Raw genomic sequence first — 17,320 nt, forward strand, 5'->3', positions numbered from 1 at the left:
ACATCATGTAATGTATAAACATAAAGCTATAACAGTAACCGATTACCGTACTTAAAGTAATAATAAAAAACATATATGACGTAACATGGTTTGTATTATTCTTAAATGTGCTCACTTTATTCTAGTTAAGGGTTCCGAACTATCGATGCAAAGTCACATAATGCTTCTCGATAGCACTATCGATGCCGAGGACCTGTTGGCACGCACACATCCCCAATTTGGATGCGGGCTATTGCAGCCCTGTTTTTCTAGGTTTCTATTTTGGTCGTGCGCTGTGTTTTATTTATGTTTGCCATGGGAAAAGAGAGTTGCTAAAAGTGCCTAAAGAAGTGCACCTGGTTCACAAAAGGGCGCTCCAAGCGGTTAGCCCCAGCAACGCGGAATCGGCACTTGATTAAAAAAGAATTTAAAAAAAAAATTAGTGCAATTTGCGTCGGCCAAAAAAAAAAACCGAAAATCGGGCAATAAATAGTAAAAAGTGTGCTCCTTTTGCTCCATAACCAATTGTGTATATTATAATAAGGTCGAAGAAGTCGCGCAACCAACGAAACTGGGAAAAATTAACTATTAGTCACTATTCTATTTTTGCTCAACGAACGACAAGGAACAACAACAAACGGAGCAACAAATGTTTGTTAAAACGAAGCGCAGCTGAAGGTGAGCTAAAAACTACGGTGGTGAAGAAAACCCTTCAGAAAACTTGGCTGGGAAATATTTATCAGTGGAAATGAGTCAGGTTTTCCAATAACTACTCGTATGGCCAAACGTACAGTGGCATCAGAAAATTCACTTCATTATGCGTCACCCAAGTAAAAGGCATCGTAGACATCCCCACAATGGCAAACATAAGCAAGCCTTCCTAAGAGGAACGCCATGGGTGTATTATATTGCATATATAAGAATGGGATGAGTTATCTGCCGTCTCTTTGAGGACCAGATTTCCACCAGAAAAGGGTTTTTCTGCTATTTTCCATCCTCCTCTCTTCTCTCTAAAGAAATCTTTTATAATAAAAGCATTTAGTAGACTAAGATTTTGTTTTTATGCAGTTACTACTCTATAAACCAATATTTCTATTAGCCATTATATCAATATAGAAAGAAGCGTATTACATTTTTAAAAACGTGAGTTAAAAGCCTAAGTTATGAACTTTTAAGCGTTCCATTTATTCAACTCTAGCGTTGAATAATTTTTTTAGAATGACTCCTGTACTTTGGGCACAATTGTTGTCCAACTTGCTGCTGCTCGTGTAAAAGTAATATGTTGCCGGTTTCTGGAGTTCAGAGGCCCGCCTGAATAATCCATTTGGTCAATAGCAGGACTCCTCGTGGGGCATCCGTTTCTGCTCCTCCCGAAAAGCGTTTGTTTGCTAGCACTCGTTGCGAGAATGAAAAGCAATGCCGGACGACGACGGAGGCACGTTTCGCTACCTGCCACTTGCCTCCTGGTCCCAAACTCCCCTATTGGATCCCCAGAACCAACAAGCATCGTTACCCGAACAATTTTGAACCGATGCCAAGAGCATTTGCTATGAAAAGTGGTGGCAAGCTGAATGTAAATTTATTCTTTTCTTTATTTACAAATGGTCTAGGTTGCGGTAAAAAAATAAAACACCAGTTCAATATCACTTTGAAAAATGTTTTATATATTTTCTATAAAGGTAACCCTAGACAATATTATTTGAAACAAAAATAATATGCTTTTTAAGCGAAAAGAAGACAATATCTTACATTTGAAGGTTTGAAATTTGTAGAAGTCTAGGGTAAAACCTAGTCGAACCACTTTCCTCTTTGCGCCTTATGGTGGTTACTCTTACGTTTTAATGAAATCATTTTGGGAGTATCTGTACGTGGGCCTGTGATTTCCCAAAACAAACTATCGGTCGTCAAATCATGCGCCGGATTTTCGTTAGTGGCTGCTGGGAAACAACATTACTTCATATTTCCGCTGTTGACCTCGTTATTGGTGTGTTGGTGTCGAGAACATGGGATCCCCACAAGTTATAGGAACTCCCACTCGTTCACCTCTTCGGTGTGCGCACACCCACCAAAAACTTCCTCCGCCAAGTATCTAAAAATACGGCGAGCAAAGCAATTAAACTATATTACGTTCATATGTATATCTGAGGAAATGCATCTCAAGTGGCTGCTGTGCAGCCTGTAAATCTCGGTATTGACACATTGAAGGGGCCTTATTGAGTGCAGTTCGGCTGAGGTAGTAGGGATGGCGATTCGGATCCGGTCCCGACAAGGCAGAACTGCATAAATTTGGTTTGGGTTTGGTTGACTTTGTTTGTCTTTGCCGCTGTCTTTGCCAAGCAAAACAAAGCGAGCAACGCGAAAAGTCCACTCGCTTTTCTTACATCTCTCGTCATTATTGTTTACGTTCCCCAGCGTCCCACGAAAATAAACATTCGGTGATTTGATTTGGGGTGCTCCCCACCGATGGATGCGACATTTTCCTCGCCAAATTGCGCATTTCCGGAAGCCGTAGGAATTCATTTGAATTTCGCCTTCAGCGACGGATCGTTAATAACCAAAAGTGTTGTCTCTTATACTCGGAGAGCGTGGGCCGGGTGTATCTGTATCTAAAATTTGTATCTGTGTCTGCATCTGGGACTGCAGTGCCGATCAGCGGAGCGCCATGTGCAAGTTTAATGAATTAATTAAAATTTTGTTCCGAGAGTTTCAGTGGGGTATGTATGTACATATGTGCCCACATATCTGCGTGTGTGCCACTCGCTATATGCATTTCTGCATCTGCTTATCTGACCTCCGATGCATCGTTTGGTGCACTACCACCTACGGAAATTTGATTGTTGCCGACCATGGACTTAAAGTGATTTCAGGGTTAAACGAAGTGGTGGAAAGTGACATACATTTGGCTTGGCTTTAGCAATGCATATATAAAGAATATTTATTCCACATTATGGCAACGGCAGATTCGAAAATTAGACTTAAAAATTTCTGGTTTATCTGTAATTATTTATCCGAAAGAATGTTGTTTGGCTTGGCTTAGCTCAATATTATCAGTCTTTAAAATTCTTAATTCTAAATATAATGCGAAGTTAACGTTTCCAGAGGCTACGGCCTTACCATTAAACTACAATGATTTTACAGTGTTTTTAAATTTGTATTCTAAAAGTATTCAAATTCCATAAACGTGTAGTATGATTCACAGGCATATATTGTATAGCTATGTTCAAACCAACAGGAAACTGAGTAGAACAGGTGAAATTTTCTGAAATAATTCTGAATGCTTCCGATCTAGACCTGCTTAAAATGCAGAAGATTTCGATTGATGACTGAATCTTCAAACATGGAAGATCTCACATCCAATTGCCATGCCGCATATATTTCAGCACAAATATTTTTATGGGTTTTTTCAAAACACAATACAAAAGCACATCGAGGAATGCCGCTGGTGTCGCTTATTTCTCAATGAAATAAAATTAAGATACAGCACAATCCCCCGAATCGCTATTTTGGAAACGCAGATGAAAAGCTTGTCCCCAGATTAATATTTTTTGTCACATCTCTCTTGATTTTTTGTGAAAATATGCGATGTGTCCGGTCGAAAACGCTCGCGTACATCTGAAAATATATTCGATTCTCCTACGATCCGATGGGACTCTCAGAAAATGACTGGGAGAGTGGCACTTTCGGTTGCCGTGGAAAATTCGCTTGCCATATGTCGCCAGCTTTTCGGTATTTTCCGCTTTTCTCGGCAGTTTCGCTGAAGCAATGAACGCGTGCGGTGCAACGTCTGCGAGCAGCAAAAACGGCAAACCACAATTTATTGTCGAAAAAGTATATATCACCCTTCCATACAGCAGAAAAGCGGGTATATGTATTCAAGTGCCTAAGTGGCGAAAAAACGACATTTCAAGAGTTTCATGCGTGTGTGCATCCAAAACGTGACCTTGCCTTAGTGAAATGATCTCTTTCCGAATACTCGGCCATCAAATAAATCTTGAAAATCTCCTGAGAGCTGTAATAATACGCAAAAAACTAAACGGTTCAGTTGGCCATTTAGGACTTGCGATCCGGCAATATGTATATTTTTTTCGTTTTTTATTTTTAGTATTCAGAAAAAATTTTTGGTCAAAATAAACCAAGTTATTCATAATTTTGCGTTTACTCATTGCGGCAATAGCGCAACAATGTGATCCATCTATTTTTATATACGGGGCCTAGAAACTAGAACAGTTCTTTTGACTTCATCAGTCCAGAATTTTAAATAATAACAAATCCTATTTTAGTCATCAATTAATGACTACAATGGATGAATTCCATTACTATTTCCCGTTTTTATAACATGCCATTTACAAGCATAAAAAAGACTATTTGGATTTAGCTGTTGGATCGATTGCACTTGCCTTCAGAATTCAAAGTGCCCATCCCATTTCCGACAACGGCAGTGTTTCACAATTAAATAAAATGTTGATCTCTTAAAGAGTTGTTCGAACAACACATATAAAAAAGGTCGTAAATATTTATAAAAGCGACGTGGCCGTTGTTTATGATTTATAGGTTGGCCTGTCCGGCTATTCAAATTGTTTTTATGGCTCGAAAAGTTTTTCTTTCACTATACGCGAGTGATTTTTACCCAATTTTTTAATGGATCCTCGCAGCTTATGTGACCTTGGCCATCGGGTAGCGCACGAGTTTTCCAGATACTTGCAGTAAACAAGGAAGGGGAGTCGCCGGAAAAGTGTCAAGAAACTTGCGCACGCGTTTCTCGACAGATGTTTTCAAAATGTTTTCTTCTTTGGGGCCATAATTATTAATTGGCTAATGCCAAAAAGCTGAGGAATTCCGAGCGATCGACGATGATGTAGCTCATCGCTGCAATAATGCGTAGGTGCTGTATATAACAAGCGACATGCTCACATATGCTATTTCATTGACCAAATTGCCTAGCTGATGTTTCAAGTTCAATACTCATTGCCTCGTTTCAGTTAAATCAATCTAGTGCGGACACGGATCAGCCCTGAACAATCCGACAATGGATCAGCCACTGGTGGTGCAGGCTGAGTACTCTTTCATGGGCAGCAACAACGACGAGTTGTGCTTCCAGAAGGGCGATGTCATCACGGTTACCCAGCGAGAGGATGGCGGCTGGTGGGAGGGAACGCTGAACGATAAGACTGGCTGGTTTCCCAGCAACTACGTCAATGAGTGCAAGGTGCAGCTGCCTCTTACGGAGACCATAAGGCCACCGGAGGAGATCCAGGAGTATCGATCTGTAGTGCTTAAGGATCTGCTTGACTCAGAGCGAGCCCATGTGGCCGAGCTGCAGGGTCTGCTCGAGAATTTCCTGGAACCCATGCAACAGACGCAGATGTATGTTTTATATTCTCTGATATAATTTAAAATAATTTAACATTCCACCTGCCACAGGCTCAGTCAGGACGAGTATGCCCAGCTGATGTGTAACTTCGTGGAGATTGTGCGAACGCATGAGGATTTGCTCATCCAGATCGAGGAGTGTAACGATCGAGTTGGAAAACTATTTCTCACTAGCGCCCCCTTGATGAAGAAGGTCCACCAGGCCTACTGTGCTGCCCATCCTAAGGCCATAGTTATACTGGATAAATACAAGTATAGGCTCTCCCATCCCATATGGTGGTCTTAATTTGTTATTAAATATTATATAAATTGTTTCCAATTTTAAAAGGGACGATCTGGAAAAGTATATGGAACGACAGGGCGCAGCCACTCCTGGATTACTTGTGCTCACGACGGGTCTATCAAAGCCCTTTCGGCGACTGGACAAATACTCGGCCATGCTGCAGGAGCTGGAGCGGCATATGGAGAGCAGTCATCCGGATCGCGGCGACACCCAGCGGAGTGTTGCCGTGTATAAAGACATAGCTGCCACCTGCTCGGCCACACGACGCCAAAAAGAACTGGAGCTGCAAGTGCTCACGGGGCCAGTGCGTGGATGGCAGGGACAGGAGTTGAGCACTCTTGGAGACATCATCCACATGGGCAGCGTTGCAGTGGGAGCTGATCATCGCGATCGCTACTTTGTGCTCTTCCCACAAACATTGCTTTTTCTTAGCGTTAGCCAGCGGATGAGTGCATTCATCTATGAGGTATAAAAAACTAGTACAACATGGTGATTTTGTTTATAATTTTTTTTTTACGCAGGGCAAGCTACCCTTAACTGGAATAATAGTAAATCGACTGGAGGATACGGATGCCCTCAAAAACGCCTTTGAGATAAGCAGTCCCCTGATCGATCGCATTGTAGCAGTTTGCCAGGGTCCGAATGAGGCCAACAAGTGGGTGGAGCTGCTTAATGCCAACAATCCCAGCTTGCCAATGGGCATAAAACGGCAATTGAGCAACTTGAGCAACTCCTCGCTAGGACACCTAAATGCCGCTCATGTAAGTAGTGTACTTTTTCTATATTCACATTTATTATCGTTTCGTTTTGGCAACACTTTAAACCGTGAGCAGCTAAGTCAACATTTGGATTCACGGGGCTACTGCACGCGATTCTCGCTATGTGCCTATTACTCCAGCCCCCCATGCCATGTGCGGCCTCTCCGTTTGACTCTTCCCCCAAGCAACTACCCAGCGACAGCTCCGTACGCCAATCTTAGTGCTCACTTTGCCAGGCTTGTCAAAGGCGGAGGACTGAGGAGTGCTATCGTAAAGATGCTTCTGTATCCGCAGGCTCGCCAGAGCATCGATCTCAAGAGGATTGCGTTGCGCAAAAAGCGTTGTCATAAGGCATCTGCAAAGTTAAAAGATCTCAATGCCAACCAGGATTCGGGGCAGTCCGAATTGGAACGACAGGATGCAGTTGAACTTCCAACAGACTCGGAGAGCTATGATGATGACTTTGAAAATGATTTTCTGCATTCCTGCGACTCGGATCCGTTTGAATATGTGCAGTTTTACCAAAACAAGCGCAATAATTCCCTGTGCAACTCCACAGGCACTTTTGTAGACCACGGGACAGGTGCCAGGAGGCACTGTTCCTCTATTAACCTTATTAAATTGGATTCCGCAGACACGGACGAAGTTTTAGCGCACAACAAGTTGAAAAAGGAGTCCCTTGTTATAGGATCGAGGGCCCTTAGAGCTTTGGCTCGAAAATCGACGGCTCGAAATTCCAGTGTGCACACATCAACGGCTACTTTGGAGCTAGGTATCGGTGGCAGCATCACAAACTGTGCTGAGGAAGAGCCCATTTTAAAGGTCAAACCATCGTTCTCCTTGCAACAACAAAGTTCCGATGCCAGTTCAAATTTTGTAGCTAGATTGGGCGGTGCATTCACCGCCTGCGAGAATTTGGCCAGTATGCCTGATGATCTCAGCAGGGAGTCGATTGTCCAAGAGCCACCCACTCCCCTGCCAGCTTCACCGACAGAAAGGCACAGCATGCCAACTATATTTGTGGGCAATCGCTTTAATCACAGCAAGAACACCGAGGTATATGTACCAACGTGGCGAGATCGCCAGGAAATGCAGAATCAGAGTGTGGATGCGCAGCAGGATGAGGAGTTGCACTCCAGTTCCATTGATCTACCCGCCGCTTGTCTATCTGCTCCAGATAAACTGCAGGCAGAACTACTTTACAACTACGACGAGATCTTAGAAAAACCTTTACAGCTCCATCGTGAACTTACGCCCTTTCCGGACCATATTCTTAACTCGGATAAGCGGGTTTCCCACAAGAGCGACAGTCCATCAACAGGAAATCCAAAGACGGATCCAAATCTTGCCACAAGAAGTAGTTCCACCACCGAGCTCTGCATCGATACCTCCTCAAAAAAGCGCAATACTCCACCAGAGAGAAGCATGGATTCCATTAGACGCTGCATCAGCTATCAGTTCCTGCAGATGTCCAATAGACCGGCCCCTCCACCACCGCCACGCAGAGATCCGAAACTACACTCAGACACCAAATGCCGCTGCTGCGAAAACTCCCAGTGTCCCAGTCCACGATCGAGTGACAGCGGATTGGCTGGCAGCTGCACAATTACCTCACCGGATCCGCCCAACCCGGAATCATATTTTCCCATGGAGGCCGCAGGCTACGATATGTTGGATAATGTGGAGCCAGAGAGGTTTAATGTGTGCGGAATGTTCAGGGAAAAGTTTCTTACTCCGGAGACTACTCAGGATGTTGTTGATCTACCAGAGGAGGAGCCTCAGCTATCTCAACTAGATGCATCCACTACCCCTACCAACCGCAAAGAGGAACCTACTTGCATTAGCTCTGCTCAAGTGCAAGTAAACACGAGGAGTATTTTTTTGCCCTCCAGCTCGAGCATGGATGAGACTAACAGAAATAGCTCACCCAACAATATATTATTTAGTTCGAGTTCCGCGGATCAGTTGGAACCGCAGGCCACCTTTCGCTCAGGAATGTATGCGCACTGGTGGAAGAAAGAGCGCCTGCCGCCGGAGGTGGTGCGTGGCATAGCCCACGCCTACAATAAGAGCTTGCCCTCCAAGGACTCAAAAGATTCGGGGTCCGTGTGCTCCAGCTGCTTCTGTTCCCTGGGAGCGAACGGTTACAGCGAGGGCGCACTGTACTGCTCGGTATGCCAAAACTGTGCGGATTATTACAACGGCAGTGTCACTAGCACCACCAATACGACGACCACCACATCATCCTCCAGTTGCCCACTGTGCAGTGAGGACGAAGGCCTGATTGCCCCCACCCACGACTCTTCCTCGCTCGACTGTCCCATATGTGCTGGCCACATTGCTTCCGGCGCCGAAGAAGGCAAGCAATCCGAAATAGATCGCCGGCCAGGTAATTTACGGATTCCTGTCGAATGGTATCCGGTTTTCCTGGCTGGCGGCGTTTGTTCCGTGCACGTGTTCCGTTTGATTGTTTTGTAAATTCGTTTTGCTCTCAAGTTCACCAAATTCAAAAATCCCTAATGCTCTATCAGCAACCATTTGGCCAAAGCAGCACGTTCAAAAAGTCATCATACATTGCTTTCCCATCAGCACATCCTTTGACTAACCCAGTGCGAGTTCATTGTTTGCCCAAATTTCTAAAGGAATTGTTAATAAAACAACAAATAGTAGATTTTAAATATGTTTCTTTAAAGACAAGTTTCATTCATACATTAAAAAGGTTATCAGGTTTAAATTTACCTACTTATTGTATATTAATATAAACCATTCCAAATCATAGAATGTTTGAAAGCAGAACTTGGCATTCAAATGGCATTTAATGAACATTAGTTTTCATGTTTCTCCCTTCACTCTGGGTTGAAACTTCATCCGTCGTAAAGCTAAACGAATTACAAAACATCTATCTAACGCTAGACAACACAAAAATTCAAAATGACTATGAAAATTACAAATCAAAAACCAATCAAACGCATTCGATTCGATTTGCTTGCTGCGCTTGGCTCGCTGCAGGGTTTGCCCGAAGGATTCACCTGCTGTTGAACGTTTTCTTGTTGCTATTGTACCGCTGATCCTGTTGACGGCGGATCGCATAAAAATTCTTTGATTTAAACTAACTTACAATTTTTTATGCGTTAAGATTAAATTAGAAACACACAAGCACTATTAACCAGGCCTTCTCATCTCTTGCATTGCAGATGTCGCCGCCATCAAGCCACATCCTCCTACCACCCGGCGGCCGTCCTCTTGCCACTCCCAGCAGCATCCCGCCCGGCAGCAGCAGCGGAGGGAGCAACAGCCACCAGGGGTCGCCGGCCACCAACTCGATGTCGCATCACAAACGGAGCCAGTCGTTCAACCACCACCTCAGCTACAATCAGTACACGCCCACTCAGCCTCCACCACATCATCTGCATCCACCACAACCACCAAGTCTGCCAAGTCATCTGGGGGCAGCCGGCCCCAGATCAAGTTCAGCCCAGACACCAAACAGCAAGACAGCAGCTCCAATCCAGGCGTCATCTATGGACGCCAGTCCAGTAATTCAGGCAGCGGCAGCAGCAGCGGCGGCAGCGGTGGGAATGGGGGTGCCAAGCGCAAGGAAAGGAAGCACAAAGGGTGAGAAATTGAGACCTTACTCCTGGATGTTTTTTACTTTCTACGTCCCTGCATGGTCCCTTTTTATCTCTTTTTTAATATTCAAACTAAGCATATTCAAACTTTTGCATCCCCAGCTAACTGGACCATCAGCTGCCTGCGACCCACGCCGCCGTTGCGCCCCAGTTTGTTGAATGCCACCAGCGGATCGGGAAGTGGCAGCAGTGGCGGCGGCAGCAGCTCCAGTAATGCCCTGGCCAGCTACTGCAGCGGAAGGAAGAACCAGCCCACCTACGAGGAGGATGCCTTGGTGCTCCGGGTTTTTGAGGCTTACTGTGCCGCCTACCAGAACAATGCCAGGAACACCATCCACTCGGGTAAGTGGCGCAGGCCATCCCAGATGTGCTTCATCTAGCTGTAAGGACTTGTATGTGCTCCCAAACCAAGTTTGATTATCATTTGCTGAAGAACAAAAGTTACAAACTGTTAGCTAAGTTGCTTATTTACACACTCACACACAACACAGCTGTATAATCCTCACACAAAACACAGACTCACTTAAGAGTTCAGCCGCTAAACAAACCACTTATCCTTTTGTTGATTTGGTTGCTCTATAATTTCATGGTTTTATTCACTTTTCACAAGGCGTTGCACTATACCAAAAAAATTTAATAATTTTCCAAAGAATATTGTATTAGGCTTAATTGAACTATTAACTTTAAGCTTACAAATTGTTAACCAGTTACCAAATTATGTTTAAGAGAAACGATTGATTTTTTGGTTGTACAATTGGCAACTGATTTCGTTTTAAGATCAACAAACTCAATTCTGCAATTGGTGCTAAGCAGCGAGCAAAGGAATCCAAAGTTATTTGCTTTAAAAGAAGTCAATTATTCTGTATCTTTATAGTTATTATTTGTATTGACGACCATTGAATTCGAATTACTTTGTTTCTTAATTTAAATAAACATTATTTTTGTTATCCCATTACCCATGTAAACCTTAGTTTAATTTATTCTTACCGCCGTTTGTTCCAACTCCCATTCCCATTCCCAGGCTCAATTCATCCTCATTTCATTTTAAGTTGTTACCATTAACATTAAGCTGCACATTCTGTATATATGTTGGATTTTTGGTTTAGGTTTTTGCACACTCACCCACCCCACAGTCCTGAATTAACTGCAATTGGTATTGTTGTGGTGCCCTGCTAATGGTACTGGTACTACTTGTTATATCCTGTGGCCGCTTTCTCCCCTTGGTGTCTTACTCATCCTTGTAGGAAAACACTATCAGTCTATCCATATTCCTGCTTTACTCACCCTCATCACATTTGGTTATTGTGGTTGTCTCCTTTTTTGGCGTTGTGATACTTTTGCTTTTTTTATTTGGGTTTTTGGTTCTCCTTGGTCTCAACTGTTGTCGTTGTCGTTGTTGGTATTTCGTTTTTCCGTTTCTTCAAATCTCTTCATTTTTCTCTCTCTCTTTATTCCAATCCGACCTGGTCCAAACCGATCTGTAGCTTTGCAACCCTGGACTCCGTGTCTGCCCATCCGCGGTGGCAAGCTGAAAACGAGCAAAACCTTCTCGACCTCCAATCCACAGCTGCCTTTCATAGCCAATGTCGGCAACTCAGCCTACCTCAATCAGCACCACCACCACCAGCAGCATCACCTGCAGCAGCAACACTTGCAGCAGCAACATCAGGTCCAGCAACAACAAGGTCGCCAGCACTCCGTCGGCAGTTTGAACTCCTCCTTTATTTGGCGCGAGGCCAGTCCCAACAACTTTAACCTGTACTCCAGTTCGGTGTCTTCCTCGTTGAATGCGACACCGGCTCAACGGTACTCCTTGTCCGGAGCTGCGGGAGGATCGCCCTCTATCAAGGACTACCAGAGAGCCCTATCTGAAGAGAGGGCTACCAGAAAATCCCTGAATCGCCTTAAAAGTGGTTTTGGCTCTGGCTACGACAATGTGTGTACATCACCTCTGCTGCCAAGGAAAAACAAGCCGGCCCCCAAGTTGGTGGCTCAGCAGTCGTATCAGCGATCCCCGGGAAACGCCACAGCCACCACTATAGTGAAGCCGAATCCGTCAGGACACCCAGGACTCTACGATCGCCGGTTGAACCGCTCCTTTGAGACCTCCACTTCGCACCGCTATGCCGGGTATGGTGCGGGCTATTTGATGAATTGCGGCGGAGCCTTGCGGACCAGTACACTACAGAGGAGCACTCCTCAACTGGCCGGTGGCGAAAGATCCGATGACAGCGATGTGGAGCGGGAACTGCTGCGGGGCAATGGAGCTGGGCCCACGGCCAACCCGGAACTTAATGTCGATGGCAGCAAACGGCAGTCGGGCAGCTGGTGTTGCGGTAATTTTGTGATGAAGCAGTGGCGCAAGATCAACCATGTTTGAGTCTGGGTTTGGGGCATCATCTTGCCTTCATCAGTCATCCTCATCGCCTCCGCATCTCGCATTCCGCCGCTGCAGCTCCAGATAGAGATTCTTTGCTTTGAATGCGCTCTGTGTGCAAGTCTTTATTGATTTTTATTTGATTTACTGGCTGCGCAAAGCTTCCAATGCCACAAGCCTTAGATTCTAGACCAGCGAACTATATATATATATGAAGCTGTAAGCGAATGGGCGATTAACTTGTGCTCGCTTTGATTGTCTTAGCCTTAAGCTGCGCCTTGATGTGTCTGCCGTGAAATTCGCCCAACTGCCTGCAGTTGGCAGTTCAGGCAGCCAACCGAATTTCACGGCACCTAGACTGTAACTAGAGTTTGAGCTTAGCTTTTATTGATTTACACCTAACTTATTATCAATATGTAATTTGTGAATAGACTTGGCGAATAAGAGACTACTTGAGAAAATGTTGCTTGCCACTGAGTGCCACTTCTGGTTCCGTTTTAAATTTTTATAGAATTTAGTTGAGCTTAATAAAGGCAGTCCTTAAATTTCCGTCCACGCCTTGGCAAATTATATTTTTACATAACCGATAGAGTGCGGATCACAATTTTGCAATAGAAATTTCCTAATTGCCATAGTTTAATCTATCTACTATTGCATCTGTGTTCTTGGAGGATATTGACCTAGTGAGTTTTGTATTAAATGTCCGTTACCTGCCTAGCAAGCAATTAAATCAAACAGTGTGCAATGTGTAATCAAAGAGTGCGCTTTAAATATTAGTAATAGCTAGAACCAGCAACTAAATCAAAGTAACCAACTGTTGTGCATTATTGATTGATGGATAAACGAACTTATTTTGTAAGTGTTTTGTGAAACAACCAAAAATAACTACTATATACTCTACTATTAACCAGTTTATACGTTTGTACTGTAATTGAGTTGATATTTGTCGACGCGAAAGAGGGATAACTCAACGAATCCAATCGAACCATGAATAAAATTCTTTACAAGACGAATCTCCCTTTGTTTGTCTATGTGGTTGTGTGCTTTTTTGTTAATGAACATAGCGATAACGTAAATATTCCCTTACACTAATAGAGTAGTTCATAGATTGATGTCCTGTAGTTGGAAAACCTGTGTTATGGCTCCCTAGACATATGACGTTCTAGATATACACTTCTTATCCTAGCAATAGTTTATAGTTCACACCTACGCTTAAACATATTTTTACCCCTACATAGTCATATTTTGTACATTACCATTAATCCACCCTTGTCCCACATTCGACCTCTCGCACACAACACTAACATATTCTGTTCTCTGTTCGATTTTCTTTTATCCACCGATACACACACCGCCCAGCAGGCCTTGAAAACGAGGACATGACCCCCACCTTGCGCCAACTTTGGACCGCCATTCGCCAGATGCAGCAGGATATGTCCCAGATCAAGCTGCAGATCAACGAGGAGCGGGCCCTGCGAGCCGATCTTCAGCAGCTCCTCATGCAGCACTTGGAGACGAGCAGCGTGAGCAGCGGGGCCAATACCCCCAAGTGTTGACTATGCAAGTGACCGGGAACAGTCCCGTTCTGGAGGGGATTCCTCGATCGATACATCGAAACAAAACCCGCCGCTGCTTTTAGCTTTAATTCACTTTTAGACACTCTTACTTTGCATCTTCGGGGGCAGTGGGTCAATTACCAAAAAAAATTAACTACAAATGGACTTTAGAACTCCAATCGTATATGGATTGTATTTACCGAGTAATATTTATGTGTATGTATATTTGTGAATGGACAATATGCCAATTATATGTAATGCTACCAAGCATCTGCTTCTATCTTTCTTATTGTATCTTAGGTATCTTTATGTCACCAACAAAGTGTTTGTGTCAAAAATTAAAAAATAATGCAAATTATTTTTTGATCCCAGCAAAAATACCTAAAATATATTTGATTGACCGCATACATAATTTCAACTATAGTATTCTTAAATCATCTGCTTATAACCCATTTGAACTTAAATAACTCGTTATAATGCATAGATTTAATCTTCATTGTAATAGTCTAGACAACATCCGTATTTTACTGGCATAGATTATACACACTTTAGTTTAAAACTTATCTTACGACTTTTCCGCCATGCAGTTTTTTTAGAGCTGCTTGGGTAAACGAATAGATAGACCCAGTTTTGATCTTTGTTTGAACTATGATTTCAAATGGACAATGCAAAATGTTTTAAAATGTGCCAATACTTTAGTAAGCTGCAACAAACGTACGAAAAATCGCGCAATATGTTGTATTTACCGATTATACGTAGAACATTTATTGAATAATATACACGCTCAGAAAATGTAAATGAATTAGAGGCTTTCATTGAGTTATTACATTCTCAAGTGGCAGCATCTGCATCTGGAGATTGCAATCGGAACCCACATAAGCAGAACAGAACCACTTCGGATCCCAAGAATGCCTAACGATTTAACGAGTCTAAAACAATGTATAACCGCTATCGCTTGTCTGACAATTTTTGCTGAATAATTCGGAGTGCCAGGCGGCTTTTCTGCTCTGCTTCGTGCGACTTGGAAAGAGGAAACCCGTGTCCGACCACAGGGGAGCATAATGAGATTGCAATCAGTCAGCGGGAACATACAGTGGCAGTGGCAGAGGCAGCGGCAGATAGCGACAAATGAACAACAAACCACGTCAAGACCGAGCAACATTGTTGGCAAAACAATTTCAGTGTGTCAGTAAGGATTTAAGAACAATGCAGGCTGGCTGGCTGGCTGGCAGACTTGGCCGGAATGTGTCACTTCCACTTCCTAGGCTGCAGGGGCCGTGGAACCTGGGTGCGAAGCAGCATTAGACTTGCGGATGCGAAGGCTTGCGGAAGTTTTCGCATGCAATCTGGAAGGTTGCTCCTCCCTCTGCTCGTTGGCCAAAATGCATTGCAGCTGCTTAACTAAACGGTTAGATATTGTGGCACCTCGGCCCTGTGGCTACACTCCAGCTTTAATGACAATCATTACTGCCTCGCTCTCTGGCTGGCTGCCTCTCTCTTATTTTTCAACTATTAAATTATTAATAATTAGCAATTACCGCCGGTTAGCAATTTTTCCAGCCCTACACGCAGAGAAAGGGTATGCTCTCTGCTTCGGTGGGGGAAGTTGTATAAAATTAAAACTAGTTATATTGGTAATACGAATATTCCACCGTGATGGTATTCAATTTTCTTATTTAGAAGTAAATAACCTAACTGAAAAAGAAAGAAATGAGATACTTTTCTTACTACATGAATATATTTAGATTTTTATGATAAACCACTGATGGACATCAGGGCATGGGCATTACCCACCCCAAATGTACACCAATAATTATGTACAATTAGTTTATTTCTCATTCACTATGGGAAATCCTAATCCTCTGGGCTAAGAATTTCTTTTTAAACGACATTTTTTCCCAAGTGTTCTCAACTAACGCCTGACATCGATTCATCCTGTAGCGTCTTCATCCTCAGATGACTTACAAAATAATAGCCTTGATGGAACCGGCAGGTGGGGATAATAAAACGGGCGCTGCACTGGAATTAACTCTCTTGACTGGGCCTCCTAAAGTATAAATAACTCACCTGGTTCGCGCAAGGTAACCCATTTTCAACGCTAACCCATGGACGTCAGCCTCCCAGATTAATCTGCTGGTAACTCGAAAACTTAAATTACAATGTAAACCACAATATCTGCATTGCATATGTAGCAGTTGCGTTTTATTGCTTGTCTCATTTGGTTAACCATGGTTGTTGGTGGTTGAGTACGTATTATTACATATTAATAGATCCACTGATATATTATATTACTATATTAAGTGTGGAGAAATTCACAGTTTCCACTTCCCATTTGCCTTTAGCTTTTACTTTTGTTTCGACTTTAGGGGAAATGTGCTCTGTGTTTCATGAGGCTTGTCCACGGAGGAGGTTAACTATTATAAATGGCTCTTAATTATGGTTTGCAGCAACTCCGATTTAAGCATACTTCCCTAATGGGACTAAGCCATTTACTTTGAGGCGGAGACAGTAACTGACAGCTTAATCATTTATCTTGCTTAATTACTCGATTAAAACAATTCTGTAATTATTTCCTTATGTAACTGGATCTTTCCTTTCCTAAACCTGAGATCTTAGAACTTAGAATCCGAAGCATGAACAATTGTTTTATTAATATTTGCTTATGCATACATTTTCTCTTATAGTCTAGTACATTAAGTAGAGTGTAGTTTACTCTTAACTGGCTTTGCCAAGGTTTCGTTATCTGCAAACAAGGTAAAACAAGGTAAAAGAACTATAATCTTATATTTTGGAAATATAATTGGAACCCATCGTTTGACAGCCGTCTGATCATCTTCAAAACGCCTTCTGGTCGTGGCAGAGATTGAATTTGCATATCGAAATGATTCTGTAAATACACAGGCTCATACCTCGAATGCTAAATCTCCAGATGATATTAGTCAACAGCAGCATAGAAACACTTTTCCGTGGCTAAGCATCAACCCATGTGGCCCACATTGGCCACCACATCCATCGTCAGCAGCTCATCATCTACGGTAATCGTGAGTAGCGGCATAAAATCAGGAGGACAGAACGACCCGACAGAACGTCATCGATATCGGTACTCTCGTTTGCATCGGCATACGTATACGCAGCGTTGGCTGGCATAGATTCTCGGTGGCTCAATTCGATCGGTGTCAATGCAATGCGATGCTTCTAACCCAATTCACGGTCCCCGCTAAGTTTTTCAAATTTCTCGATGGCTGTTGAAGTACATGAATACACGGAAAAAGAAATAAAGCTTCATTTACTTTTCCTTATGATTTTATATGTCAATTTAAATCTAATGGGCATTCCCTTTTTGTTCATTTACTTACAATAAACACAAT

At 43.2% G+C, this 17,320-nt stretch overlaps 1 protein-coding gene across 5 annotated transcripts; it reads left to right on the forward strand.

The window, feature by feature from the left end:
- The first annotated feature begins 221 nt into the window (after positions 1 to 221).
- LOC120444610 (rho guanine nucleotide exchange factor 7) lies at positions 222 to 14,754 on the forward strand. 5 transcript variants are annotated; one of them, XM_039624389.2, is made up of 9 exons: positions 230 to 657; positions 4,959 to 5,343; positions 5,401 to 5,601; positions 5,678 to 6,098; positions 6,154 to 6,393; positions 9,585 to 10,005; positions 10,122 to 10,361; positions 11,504 to 12,355; positions 13,759 to 14,754. In XM_039624389.2, exons 2-9 carry the CDS (start codon positions 5,006 to 5,008, stop codon positions 13,950 to 13,952), a joined length of 2,907 nt encoding a protein of 968 aa, XP_039480323.1. In that variant the 5' UTR covers positions 230 to 657; positions 4,959 to 5,005; the 3' UTR covers positions 13,953 to 14,754. The 5 variants fall into 5 exon arrangements, with proteins under 5 accessions (XP_039480321.1, XP_039480323.1, XP_039480324.1 ...); XM_039624387.2 differs by lacking the exons at positions 11,504 to 12,355; positions 13,759 to 14,754 and adding an exon at positions 6,466 to 8,749 and having other exon boundaries at positions 222 to 657; positions 10,122 to 10,263; XM_039624390.2 differs by lacking the exon at positions 11,504 to 12,355 and having other exon boundaries at positions 233 to 657.
- Positions 14,755 to 17,320: the final 2,566 nt, after the last annotated feature.

Source organism: Drosophila santomea, chromosome 2R, assembly GCF_016746245.2.
Source record: "Drosophila santomea strain STO CAGO 1482 chromosome 2R, Prin_Dsan_1.1, whole genome shotgun sequence".
NCBI lineage: Eukaryota > Metazoa > Arthropoda > Insecta > Diptera > Drosophilidae > Drosophila > Drosophila santomea.